This window comes from Polyodon spathula, chromosome 4 (genome assembly GCF_017654505.1).
Source record: "Polyodon spathula isolate WHYD16114869_AA chromosome 4, ASM1765450v1, whole genome shotgun sequence".
Classification (NCBI taxonomy): domain Eukaryota; kingdom Metazoa; phylum Chordata; class Actinopteri; order Acipenseriformes; family Polyodontidae; genus Polyodon; species Polyodon spathula.
This window is the reverse complement of record NC_054537.1, coordinates 72,699,608-72,712,907: the sequence shown is the minus strand read 5'-3', so window position 1 is coordinate 72,712,907 and position 13,300 is coordinate 72,699,608. Positions and strand designations below refer to the sequence as shown.

The 13,300-nt window shown below is 34.2% G+C and overlaps 1 protein-coding gene across 1 annotated transcript in view; it reads right to left on the bottom strand.

The window, feature by feature from the left end:
* Window positions 1-13,300, bottom strand: part of LOC121314830 (dysbindin-like) — a 97,118-nt gene that overhangs the window by 47,578 nt on the left and 36,240 nt on the right. The window contains exon 7 of the mRNA XM_041248536.1: window positions 11,258-11,280. Coding sequence (XP_041104470.1) covers window positions 11,258-11,280 — 23 coding nt within the window. The remainder of the gene's footprint in view (window positions 1-11,257; window positions 11,281-13,300) is intronic.

Here is a 13,300-nt window from a genome sequence, read left to right as displayed (position 1 = left end):
TTTTTTGAACTGCAGTCTGTCTCTGGGCCTCTTTCCACTCGCCAGCCTGCCACACCACCTTATTAGAGAAACTGGTCTAGACAGGAGAGATATCAACTAGGTCTAAATTACCTATACTTTTGAGATGTTTACACTAGACTCTTTTAGGAGAGCTTTAATGTGATTGTAACTAACAAAATAATTCCATAAACCGTACCTGCTATACACTTCTGTTCATTATATACTTCTGACATGCCCAGTTTTGAAGAAAACACACATATTTTTATATTAAAACATGATATCTGGTACTGTAGTGGAAAAATAATAACATAAAAAATAATAACAAATGGTTTTTGATTTAAAAACACTTATATACAAGAAAGGTATACCTCCAATACAATCATATAAGCACGAGTTACAAACTTACTTTGGACCAGGCCTCAGTACATCTCAGTGCATATGCTTGTATCGGAAAACACAGATATCTGGGGAGTCATTTCAAAAGAGGTGAAAAGACTGGAAAAACTTTACAATCTTTGATATTTATACCTTTGTAGGCAATTGTTGACCCCCCTTTCAACCCAACTTGATTAAAAACAACTTAACTATAAAAGACAAACAAACACATAATGTAAAACGTATCATTGATAACATAAAATTACAAAGTACTATACATTGAGGTTAAAGAAACCTGGAGGGGTTCTTTGGTCTTAGGATGGCTTTTGTAGGCAGTGTAAATGAAGCTAGTCCTTCTTCCCTGAGCAAACTTATCACAAAACCATTGAACAATGCTAACAGCATTGTCCACAACTTATTTCAGGAAATTTTTGTTCAGAAATGCAACAGTGATCAATTTTTTGGTTTTCAGTTCAATAATAAACAGCATTTGTTTAGTAGCAGCTCTCCATTTATGATCAGGGGAAGATTATTTTAGATTAATCAATTATAATTTCTTGTTCGAATTCACATTCAGAGGGGAAATCTGATGTTTTGTTTGCTTACATCATTACAAAACACATTAAAACTGTACTTTTTTTTTTTCGGCTAGACATTAGTTTATCGTAGTTTGCACTGTTCATTTCAGCAGTGCCCTGTGCAGGTTTATTTTTTTTCCATTTAAATCACTAGCGCTGAGACAATTTAAATTGGTGGAGATGTTATGTTATCCTGGATAGAACTGCTTAAAAGCATGACATTGCAGCCCTTATTCGATTAGAACCTGGCCTAAATTCAGTGAGCTGCCCTACCGCGTGTTTGTTAAATACAGATACATATGTCTATTTATTTAAACCCCTGGTTGTCTTGTTGGATACGACTCAAATCTGGTACTGGTCACAACTCGGTACCCTAGTCTGTCATGTCATTCACATGCCTTGCAATCATAATATTCTCCAAGGTTGTTCTTTGTCATTACCAAAACGTTTTGAATTTCACATTAATGCAGCAAGCATTGGTGGATCAGTGTGGGACAACCTTCTGGGCACCCTGAGCTCCACCAGTTTACCAGCATGGAGTAAAGGGGCACGGTGCTATTTTAAAGCTAATGTTTCGGACAGGATATCTCTTTGGTAGACATCGAAATATGATAGAACTCTGGGAGCCAAAGTGTTAACCATAATATATTGGCTAAATACTAACCGAGGTAAATAAAACCATGTTCTGAATATCCTGGTTAATTATCAAACAGTCTTCACTTCTCCTTCCTACTGTAAATGGGGACCGGGGGGGGTTGAATGGTACTGGAAGTGTTCAACACACATATCTTTAAAAGTATGTGGTTACAGCTGTTATTGCCACACATATTTTATAGCCTGCAAATTTCACTGTCATTGGATAATATGGAGTTAAAATGTTACCATACTGGTCAAGATTATTTTCTGAATCTATGTCATAGTCAAACACAATTTTTTGTCTATAAAAGACTAATGTTAACTACTAACCTTACTGCTTCCCTTTTAATATTTATAGCCTCCAGGAGTAGCCATGCATAAAGAAATACTCATTTTGTATTTACTGACACGAGGAAAGCTCTTACAGATTAAATGGTTTATTCACTGTGACTTGCTGTTAACCACAAGTATAGACTTGACATATAGCTATCTCCATATATAATGCTTTTACATTATCCATCATTCCTTATTTTTCATTTGTTAGAGTGAGGGGATGAATGCCAGTTTTTCTTTGCTCACCAAGTGTGTCTTGTGTGTATTGACACTGCGACTGAAAACACTTCCATTAAAACATTTTTTGAGACATTTTACCCCAGAGCACATTACACCAAACTTTTTGTAAAGCAAGGATATGTATTCAATTGTTCAAAGGAGATAATCAAAAATAAAAAAGTGTGTTTGTGCATACATGTATATCCTTGCAGGCATTTCTTCCAGAATACAAACAGAGCAGCAATGGGACTACAAGTTTAACAGTTAAAGTTAAGGATGCATTACAATCCTTATTTGTTTATTCAACTAAGAATTCATGATAATTAAACGAAACCGTTCTTTGTCACAGCAACAGAAATATATATCTATGTATCTGTAGTAAACCTTTATTATTAAAATGCAAATGACAATTTTCTTTCTCTTAACAGGATTTTGCCCAGAATCCTCCCAGCTCCCTCACCCTTCACACAGGTAAGCAAAACATTTAATTTTGTTACAAAGTGTTTTGGATTGGGTTTTTTCGTGTAGTGGTACGTGGCGAGTTCATCACACAGAGACATTTTGTTTCTCATTATTGCTTTATTGCTTTCCTTATTGTCTGTATTGGATTTCAGTTGACAGGTGATCATTGCTGTTGTTATATATCTCCCACATGACAGACCACTAAGATTTAATTTCACCCACACTTAAACCTTTAAAACATGACCAGAGCATAAAAATAAAATAAAAAACAGTGAGCTATTTGTAATTTATTGGTTGTGAAATAGCACAAGTTAAACAAATTAAGCAAAAACACTTTTTTTTTGTTAATGTAAATTAGTACTGCAGTGACGCATTTGAAACAGATTTCACAAGAAAACTGTTTTACATAGAAAATAGACATCTGTTTTCCATACGTTGCTAACAGCAGACACTCACAAATAGAATAAACTTACCATTTCACCCAACTTTGCCTCACAAAAGAATCATTTGACCCCTTGCTACCCAATATTTGCTACTCCCCCACCACAACGAAGCTTTCAAATCATAGTGCCCAGAGTTTCCAGTTAATGTTTAGAAACCTGTACAGTGCTGAAGTCATTCCTGCCAAATACAGTACAACTCACATAAATGGCAATAACAAGGGCTCAAAGGGATTCAGGAAAACATGTGTTCTCTCCAGGACACTGTGAGGAAATACCCAAAATCTCAACACCACTGTCACCCAGACAGTCATGAGCATAGGGGTGTCATGATATGAACATTTTCTCATACGATTATTGTGTGTGTTATTATCACGATAATTGCGATAAACACGATAATTTGCAAACAACTACAAAAAAAAAACCCTTACAAATGTATAAGGTTTACTATTTATTAAGCTATAATAGGTATGAAATCAGCATAGCCTAAACTTTAACTAAAAAATATATTGTGTTTACTTATAATACAATAGATATTTATACAATACTCAATATTTGAAATGCAGAACTCTATGAAATAAAAAAGAATTTGGAGCATTTCCAAAGTAAAATAAAATAAGCCTTACAGAAAATACTCAGTCATCATCCCCATTCTTTTTTCTTTTTTTTTTTTTTTTTTAATAATTCTCCAAGCTTTTTCAGTGTTTTTCTTGTATTTTCTTTTTTTTTTTTCTTTGCGAATTTAAATTGTTCTGTTTTGGTGCTAACAATGTCAATATAGGGGAAAAAAAAAACAACAACCGACTACAAACATAAAAACAAAATATTTTCACTGGCGTGAGGTGAACAAACTTAAATGGCACTCATTTCGGGTTTCTGTGTAAAAACACTAACATGTTTATGTTCTGGTGAAAGAAATGATGGAAAGGGCGTTACAATATTTCCACGTGTTCAATATTTCCAGATGTTTTCATATTTGTCCGATTACCTCTTATTCCTAAATAAAACGGCTACTTGTTAATGTGTGTGCGCATGTATTATTATACCACCAGCATAGCACTCAACAAATGTGTCACATCACATTTTCTCTAAATTTCAATTTTCAAATGTATTTTTGTTTTTACTTTTAAATTTGAACCGTAAATTAAAAATAAAACTAAAAAAATTATGTTTTAAAATTATGAACGGTCGTAAACCCCCTCGCTATGTAAAAACTACTGCTATTTGTGTAATAAACAACTTGTATAGTAACACACCCATATTAATTATAACCCAGCAAATACTACTCAGGAGTGTCAGTTGACTATCATTTTAAAAGTACTATGCAGAGCAGCTAAACACAACTTGGCAGCAAAATAAAAAGCAGGACACCCATTTTGCTCAACAGTACAGAGCTAATTAAAAAAACAGTTATTGATATGGCCAAGGTTTATCAGTGTTCGTGTGACTTATTTATTTATTTTTAAACAGGAAGTCCAAAATGCAAACTGTTCCATGACATTACTAATTTGTGACTGTATATGAGCAATACGTCTTAAACTAAGATGTTTGAAAACACTAATATTTAGTTGAAACAAAAAAAAAAAAAAAACGGATTCAATAATATACAGCGAGTAACACATTCATTTAAAAATCCGGTAGTCAAAGTTATGTTCAAGAACACTGCACAGAAAGATCACGTTGAAAGAATTACAGCAGCTAAAACATAAAATAATTAAACACATTTCAACTGTTATTAATACTTCCTTTAACTTTAAACTGTTCATACTTTGTTCCTTATCGATGTTGCTTCTTTATAAAGCGATCGGTGGTGATCTCTTAAATGCACATTTTTAGTGTTGCTGCTCTTGCAGAGAACACTAACTCTGCATACTTTACAAATTGGACCCCCCTCTTCAACAATTTAATCGTCGTCATTAAAAATAAATAAATAAATAAATAAATAAATAATCCCATATTATTGATTTAATTCATTTTTTGGAGGGTACAGCTGGTTTGTCTCTTCCCTGTCTGTCATCTTGTGGTGTAGTGCGCACCGTAAACGCACACGTGATTCAAACACACCTGATCTTACACAGTGCTGGAACACGTAACGAGACTAATCACATAATTAGAAAAGTATATAAACGTTTCTACATCGGAAAAGAGTATGCAGGATTAAGTATACAGTATGGTACTGCCAGCTCACTTTAAAAATTCCATCACTAAAATTTGAACTTATTTGTATTAACAATTTAGCATCATCAAATTATGACTTGAGGTTGACAAATGATAACTATAAATAATTACCGCGATATTGAAAATATTGACGATACAATAATTGCCAGAATCGTAACATGAGCACCAAAGCCAAAGAAACAAGCACATCTACTAAGTAATTTATAACGTATAAAAACACCTTCTGCATGAAATAAACTCCTTAACAGACAAGAAATTTAGTATCACGGAGAGACACATTATACAAGAAAAAACTTTTTGAGATATTCGTTATTCATTTGTAGCCGAAAAACAAACCCGTGTTAGGAATTGTAATGCAGGTCAAGGCACTGGCGTCACATCAGAAAATGCACTATTTGAAAACAAAGGCTTAGAAAGTCCCTACACAACAGGAGAAATAGAATCACACCAGACCACATTATACACATATGAAGTATATTGCAGTATAATTAAGATTAAATAATAGCTTCACAACATACAAAGCAATTTACTCTCCAGAGTAGCGATTGCTGTGAAGTAAATCATTAACAGCGAGATGAACTTTGTAGAGATATAATAATAAAGGTGTGGGAGGGGGCTCACATAGAATGGATATAGTCTAGTCAATACCTATTTGGGGCATTTCACATCATTTTAACATACACCATTTTACAAATTTGATAACCATTTCCGTGGACAGCTAATAATATGCTATACTATGTCGTATAGCTGTATGAACAGTGGGACACCCCAAGACTGCAGTCATGCGTGCTATACCTACATGGTCACAAATTAATCATATTTTATTGTGGTATTATGAACAGCAAAACCAATATTCTTTAGGCCTCCCCAGTTCAAGAATATATCTTGTCACATTTTGAGGTTGGTAGTATAAGTTGTATTAAGGGAAATTATGTCTAGGGCTTTTACCCATGTAACTATAGAAGTACATGCTTTATAATAGATGAACACGACTTCAAATGGAGTCAAACTTCCCTAAACGTGCCCACTACTGAGCACACCTGTATGATAATGCCAGAGAACGCCTCTACTTTGGCTGTCCCAATTTCCATTCTGTTCACTACATTCTTGTCAAGTACATTTAACAGCCATGATGCTCAAAACACAATTCCTTTTATGCTATTTGTAGCTGATGCTATTAGGTCTTCAGAATTGCAGAAGTATTCCAAATCTACCTACCTCATCATGGCTACCTGGATCTGCAAAAGCTGTATATGAAGCATTCTACTTGTCATCCTACCTCTCGGAGATTGATTAAATATAATTATTTGCTAACTGCTTCCCTTAAAACTCCACCATTGCACAAAAATGGTTTTTAATGTCCTTTGCTAAAGCTGTACCAATACTACCAAGAAGAATTCACTTAAAGCTGTTTGGATATTATAAGCAATGACTACATTTTTAAACAAATGTATAAACATATTGAAATTATCATGGGGAAACCTATTATGAAATAAAAGTTGTACTGTATAAACATACCCACTGACAGATTCAAATGCTCAAGGTTTGAATTAGCTTTTTATTTGTAACTATTAGGTTCGAAATTGTTTTGGTGGTAAGTAAATATGCTTTTATATTAAATGCTTAATACAGTATAGTATTTATAGTAAATGCTTTTATATTATAAAATGTGTGCTCTGTTTTGCTTAGTTCCTGAGCCTTAACAGAGATTTGCTCAACATAAGTTACCAAACTAAAAATAACTGTTGTTTTAAGAGAACTAAAATAATTCTAAAAAACAAAAAAAATAGGCTAGGTTAGGCTTTTATTTAATAATGAACGCAGAACAATAATCCTACTACTCCGATGCCAGCCCCCTTAATTCATTTTTGTAGTAAACATAATTGTTTTTCATTGGTGACCTAACTCTTTCCCTTCTCGTTTAGCCATGACAGATTAAAGCAGTATCATCAATTATAGAGATCATGTCCCTGCTTTTCAAAAATAAATTCAGACATCTGCAGTCTGAGCTTTGAACCACACAAAAAATATGAATCTTGCATTGTTTGATCAAAGAACATACATAGCCACTCTGACTGTATTGCAGCACATTATTCATGGTTACATAAGCACTTTTAAGTTAGACATTTAGTGACCTAACCTATTAAAACACCATAGCCTATCGAACACTTGAAATACTAAATAACCTCCCCCAGTTGCTAATGAGATGTAAATCGCAAACAGAAGAAATGCTTTCAAATCCAGGATAGCAGGTCAGCACTGTCCCTGAAGAAATCTACCTAAACCCCTTTTTCGCAATGCATGTAGAGTAGCAGCTACTTTCCTTTTTCTGTTTAGCAGGTGCCTTTATCCAAGGCAACTTACAAGTGTTGCAGGGCAATATAAAGTTTCAATTCAAAACAATATTTAAATACAGTATAGTTTACAGTAAGTGCAAACATTTACTACTAGAAGATGCAACAAGTTTTATCTTAGTCCCTTTGTACACCACCACTGAATGAAGTGATTCAGGAGAAGATCATTAGGGACTGAGTGGGAGGGGTCTCAAGGTGAGGGTTGTAATGCATTTGTATGGAGATTGGATAATGAGATGGTTTTGGTCAATGAAGCCACAAAGTTTGAAGGCACACAAAAAAGAAGCAATTGACTTCCTCAGTGCAATTTTGCACATCTTAAGGGGAGCCTACAAACCTCTGACATATGTAATACAGAAAGACCATTAATTCCTATTGCAACTGTGCTGATGTACAGTATTGCCATTGTAGGGTCATAGATATGATTCCTATGTACTTGCATTGTGTTTTAAAGTACATAAAATAATTCCAATAAATGTAAATCTCACATTTGCCTGTATGAAAAAAATACACATTATTATGGTAAAGCTGAATTAAAAATGTTTTATTGGTAATTTCTTTGAAGCTGTTGCTGAAGAGAATGCATCGAGATCTCTTTGCAGATACTTCAATGCTACACTTCTAGAAAATAGGTCACATGAAGGAATGAGAGTCCCTTTAAAGAAAATGGGAAGTAACAAGTATTGAAAAGTGCAAAAGATCAATTTATTTTGTTTACAAACTCTCTATGAAAAAAACCCTTCAAAATCAAATCAAATTAGCACCATATGTTCAGTTTCACAGGCCCCAAGTATCACTAATCTTCGAAAAGGGCTTAAGGCAGATTAGTACTAATCATGGCCTACAGAACCAGAAGCGAAGGTTTTACTGTAAGCTTAATTAACTAAACCTTACTAGACAAACTGCAGAAGGTTTGACATTTTATTTATTGGTTTTATGCTCCTCGGTTTTATGGTCCCTTTTACAAGCCTTTCTCAAACAGTACATGGAAATCTGGATGGTGCTTCCCAATAGACCAAGGGGTGTGGAAGTCTCATTAACAATTTAAGAAAATATACAGTTATAATGTAATAATGGAATTCCTAAGCTCATAAAGGCATTGTTTGAAGTAGGGAATGGCATTATTACAGAGGAACATGCCACAGTAATGCAATTCTCAGTATTATACCACAGCTTAAGTTATTTATGCATTTACCTTTGATTATTGGAAATAATCATTCTAGTCCACTGAAAGAGTTTAGTTTTTGAGAGGACAGTTTTAGAACAAGTGTCGTCTTCTGAGCTGTGCTTTATTTACCATTCCATTACTGAGTAATAACAGAACATCTGACATCCATAGAAAACAATGGGAAAGCAGTGTCTACTGTCTGTATAGTAAAGAAACATACTTGCCAAAATGAAGTTGCAGAGGAATGGATTGAATAAAATAGCACGCTGCTGTACACATTGTGCTGTGTATACTGCTTCAAAGAATCTGAACACAGCATCATGATTTAAGCATTTCATATAAAAGTTGCTGTTGTTTGATTTACCAAAACAGAGGAAGAGTGTTGTAGGGGGATATGATTCATGAGTTTAATCAAGGCTTCGTATGCTTTAAAAAGTCAGCAGAATGTGGTGACTGAAACTATGTAAAATGACACAAAGTGAGTCTAAACAAGAAGAATATATTAGTTAAGATAACACTGATATTTCACACACATATTAAGTTGCTCTTCTGGAGTTTATTGCCGTCATAAATATTTAATCTTTTTCAACTTGCGAGGTCCCATTGTAATTTTGTTTGGAGGTTTTATTTGTTCTATAATGTTGTAAGTGATTGAGATTTGACAACCCTGTTTCTGAAGCCGACAGTACAATGCAAGAAAAAAATCTGCTGCAGGTTTTAGCAGATTGTGTGCAGAAAAAAAAAAAAGAATGAAATAGAACAAATGTCAAATTTTAATTTTTACTGTGGCACAGCTGGTTAATGTCCTTGTATATCCCGATACTGCCAGAATGAAATATTTAAATATGTTTTCCTCTTCCATATCTTATTTTCAGCTAACACAATTACATATTTTACCAGCTGAAAGCAGCACTAACATACAATACAACTGAACAAATACATAAAAATAAGCTTAAGCACTTTAGAGCCATAGACAAGGATAAATTATTCATGTAATAACAGATATTTTTCACTATAGCACTATAGGTCCCCAGTGTCTTCACTCCCTTTAATAAAAAGAGTGGCCAAGTGCCAAGTAATTCAAGTGAGCTATGAGATACATTTCATTGATATATTAAAATGTGTGTTGTGGGCATACTTGCATTGAAAATAAAATGTGACAGTTCATATGGCAGCCACTGTACAACTCCATAAATGAAATGGCTAATCTAAAACATTAAGGATAAGTAAATTGAACAGGGTTGCAAAAATATACCAGTCTGGGGGCTGAATGCAATAGAGCTGCACTAGACCCATGGTCATTCTGCCCGATTCTAATTCCATCAGGTACACAGGGGGTGTTCTCCAGAAGAGGTAGCACATTTAAAAACTGGAGAATCTGTAATTTCTGCAGTCTTGGATGTGAAAGGCCCTGCCAATCAAGCAGCTACTATCAGCCCTATCACATTTGTTGTCCAGCCTTTCATTACTGAAACAGACATGCAACAGAAAGATGCAGCTTTTATATATTTCAGAATACATGTCAGAGATTCCATTATGCATAAAACATTCAAAAAGTCATGTGAGGGTCAACATATACCATACCAGGGTCCTGAAAGCTGTATAGCAAGCACGTGGAAAGCCACATTGCAGTTAAGATAACAGTCTGTATAACAGGATAAACACAACCGTGTTCTAATGCACTATAATGACACGAAATGGGAAAGCAGGCAAGTTATGAGAAAATGCCCACTGTGCCACAATGTAATAATATCAAGTAAAAACAAAACTGCTCAGTAGAATACAAAGCAGCAACAGGATTTAATTATATAAATGCATAAAGAAAATGGGAATCCTTATTTATAATATAATCTCTTATATATATATATATATATATAATATATATATATATATATATATATATATATAAACAAGATTAAGCTGGTGCAAATAGATGGTTACTCTGGATGGATTTTATTTATTTATTTATGTTTTAACAATTTGAGTTATTGAAGTAACTTTGTCAGTCTTAAGAGATTTGACCAACTTTAGATCCAACTGCTTACCAATAGAGTTATGGACCTTGCTTCTAACTGATTTTCTACAATTTTGTTTCAGGTTATAAAAATGTACTCAAGTTAGTACAGAAATTTTATATTTGTCAAATGGTAACAATGACCATACTTCTGAGGTACAAGAGAGCACCGTTTGCTAAAATACAGTAGTGAGAGCTGTACATACGGCAGCCTTGTGTACAACATGTCATGAAATGAAAACAATAGAAAAATGTTGCATACAACAGGCCTAAGGGGATAATACATGTGTAGAAAACAAAGTTGTGACAAAAAATACATTATTGTGCAACAAAATTAACTTGAAATAACACTGAAATAAGTCACATTGGACTAGTCAACATACACTCTAATCAGCAAGCTTGAAAACAGGGAACAGGCCAATATCACTAAAAAGCGATACGCTCACATTTATAAAATGTCCCAAAATGCCATGTACCATAGAAACAAATAATGAACTTACCTTTCAGGGTTTCAAGTTCTTTCCTGTGGGAAAACAAAACAAAAAAATTATAAGAAAACACTTAGAGCTTTGTGTCTAGAAAAAGAGGCATGTTAGTGACCAGGGAAGATGAATGACCATGTGGTTGTGTCCTGCTACAGTATTAAAATATGCAAAGAAAAAATAACTATAGTAGGTCAGTTCAGAAATATTAGCTTACTGCCAGCTTCGTCCTGTCAAAATAAGAACTGAACACTTTTTTTTTTTTTTTTTTTGTTTGGCTGCACATGTAAAATACTGGGACGTGCCTGTAGCAGTTTGTAGCAGATTATTAAAACAGACACAACAACTGGGTTAAAATGAAGAAATAAGTCATTCTGGTGGATACTATATTGTACGTAACATTGTGAAGGTCCATTTTACATTGTTTTGGTATTAAAGGCTGCATACTGTCAAGTTTGTAGCAATCAATAAGCCAGGTGTTAATATCAATTTTTAATTTTTTTTTTAACATTTTGCTGGTATTTTGCTTTAAGTTACATATGTTGGCAAAACATAAGAGACTGTTCAACACATTCTGAGTAGACAGTGTTTAACTAATGCAAATATGGCTCTACTAATATCAATCAATCAATACTTTATTTATATAGCTTTTCATACAGAAAAGTATATCACAGCACTGTACAGGACAAAACAGAAATCATAATACAATTCATATGTATAGAAATTAAAGACAGACAGTATTTAGAATTCTGTTTAAAAAAGCTAATATCTAAAAAAAGAAGAAAATTAAAATAGGAGTACATTTGTAAAGAGAAACAGTTTAAAATTCAGTTCAAAAAAGCAAATCTAAAACAGTAAGTTTTTAATTTTGACAAAGTTATCAACTGATGTTGCACTTCTGATGTAAGGTGGCAGCGCATTCCACAACCTGCGAGCAGAGAGACTAAACGCGTTCTCCCTTCCTTTTTGTGTACACCTGTGGGAGGCATAGAAGGTCTGCACCAGCTGATCTTAAATCACGAGGTATATATGACTAGAAGTGCTTTATATAATCTTGTGCCATGCCTTTAAGTGCTTTATAAGTCAGAAGTAACATTTTAAAATCAACTCTAAACTTCACTGGGAGCCAGCAGTGAAGCCAGCATGTGTTATATGGTCTCTTTTTTATGGTCTCGTTCTGCTGTATCAGCTGCAGACGATTTATGGTGTGACCCAGAAGCCCAGTGAATAGAACATTGCAATACTGTAGTCAAGTCAGGATGACACAAAAGCATGACATAATTTGACATAAATCAAATCAAAGATAAGAGTTTTTATTTATTTATGAATTGATTTTATTTGTGGTTGTTAATTTATACTGTACATTTGGTATTTAGCACTAGTGTAGCAGCCACATATACTTTTCATCATCACATTACATTTTCATTTCTAACATTCACTAAATGTGGTTAAACTGTTCCAAAACAACCTAAACGAAAGATGTAGCAGCAAGGTATGATATCACACTGGGCAAGGAAAACAGCTGAGCACTAAAGAGTACCACACAGTACCCAAGAACACGCCAAGAATTACCAAAGCAAGCACTGCAGTATTAAACTAAATTAACTTCACACTTGACACCTTACCTGTGCAATATTTAACCTTAGGGGTCTCTCTGCATGTTTCACAATTGCCAGCCATTTAAGTTTGTGATTAAGCAGGCATAGCAAATATAACTTAAATTAATGGCACACACATTACAGGGGTTTTACAGTACTTTTAAATGATGTGGGTCGGGCGTCAACACCATATAACTACACTAACAGATGCATGCGTCTATGTGTGGAGGCGTGCCTATACATTATAAAATGTCTCTTCTATTCCAGTAAAATGGAAGAGTTGAAAGAAAAGGAAAGTTGTTTACTTATTTATATTTACACACATGTATGCATGGTTCTCTCAGTTACTGACAGGCCTCTTGAAGTACTGCAGTGGCCTGTACCATCAAGGCCCTTAACATGTCTTCCTTCCTTACACTTTTTTTTTTCCCCCTAGTTTTGTGCTGGGTCAGTAGGGAGCAAT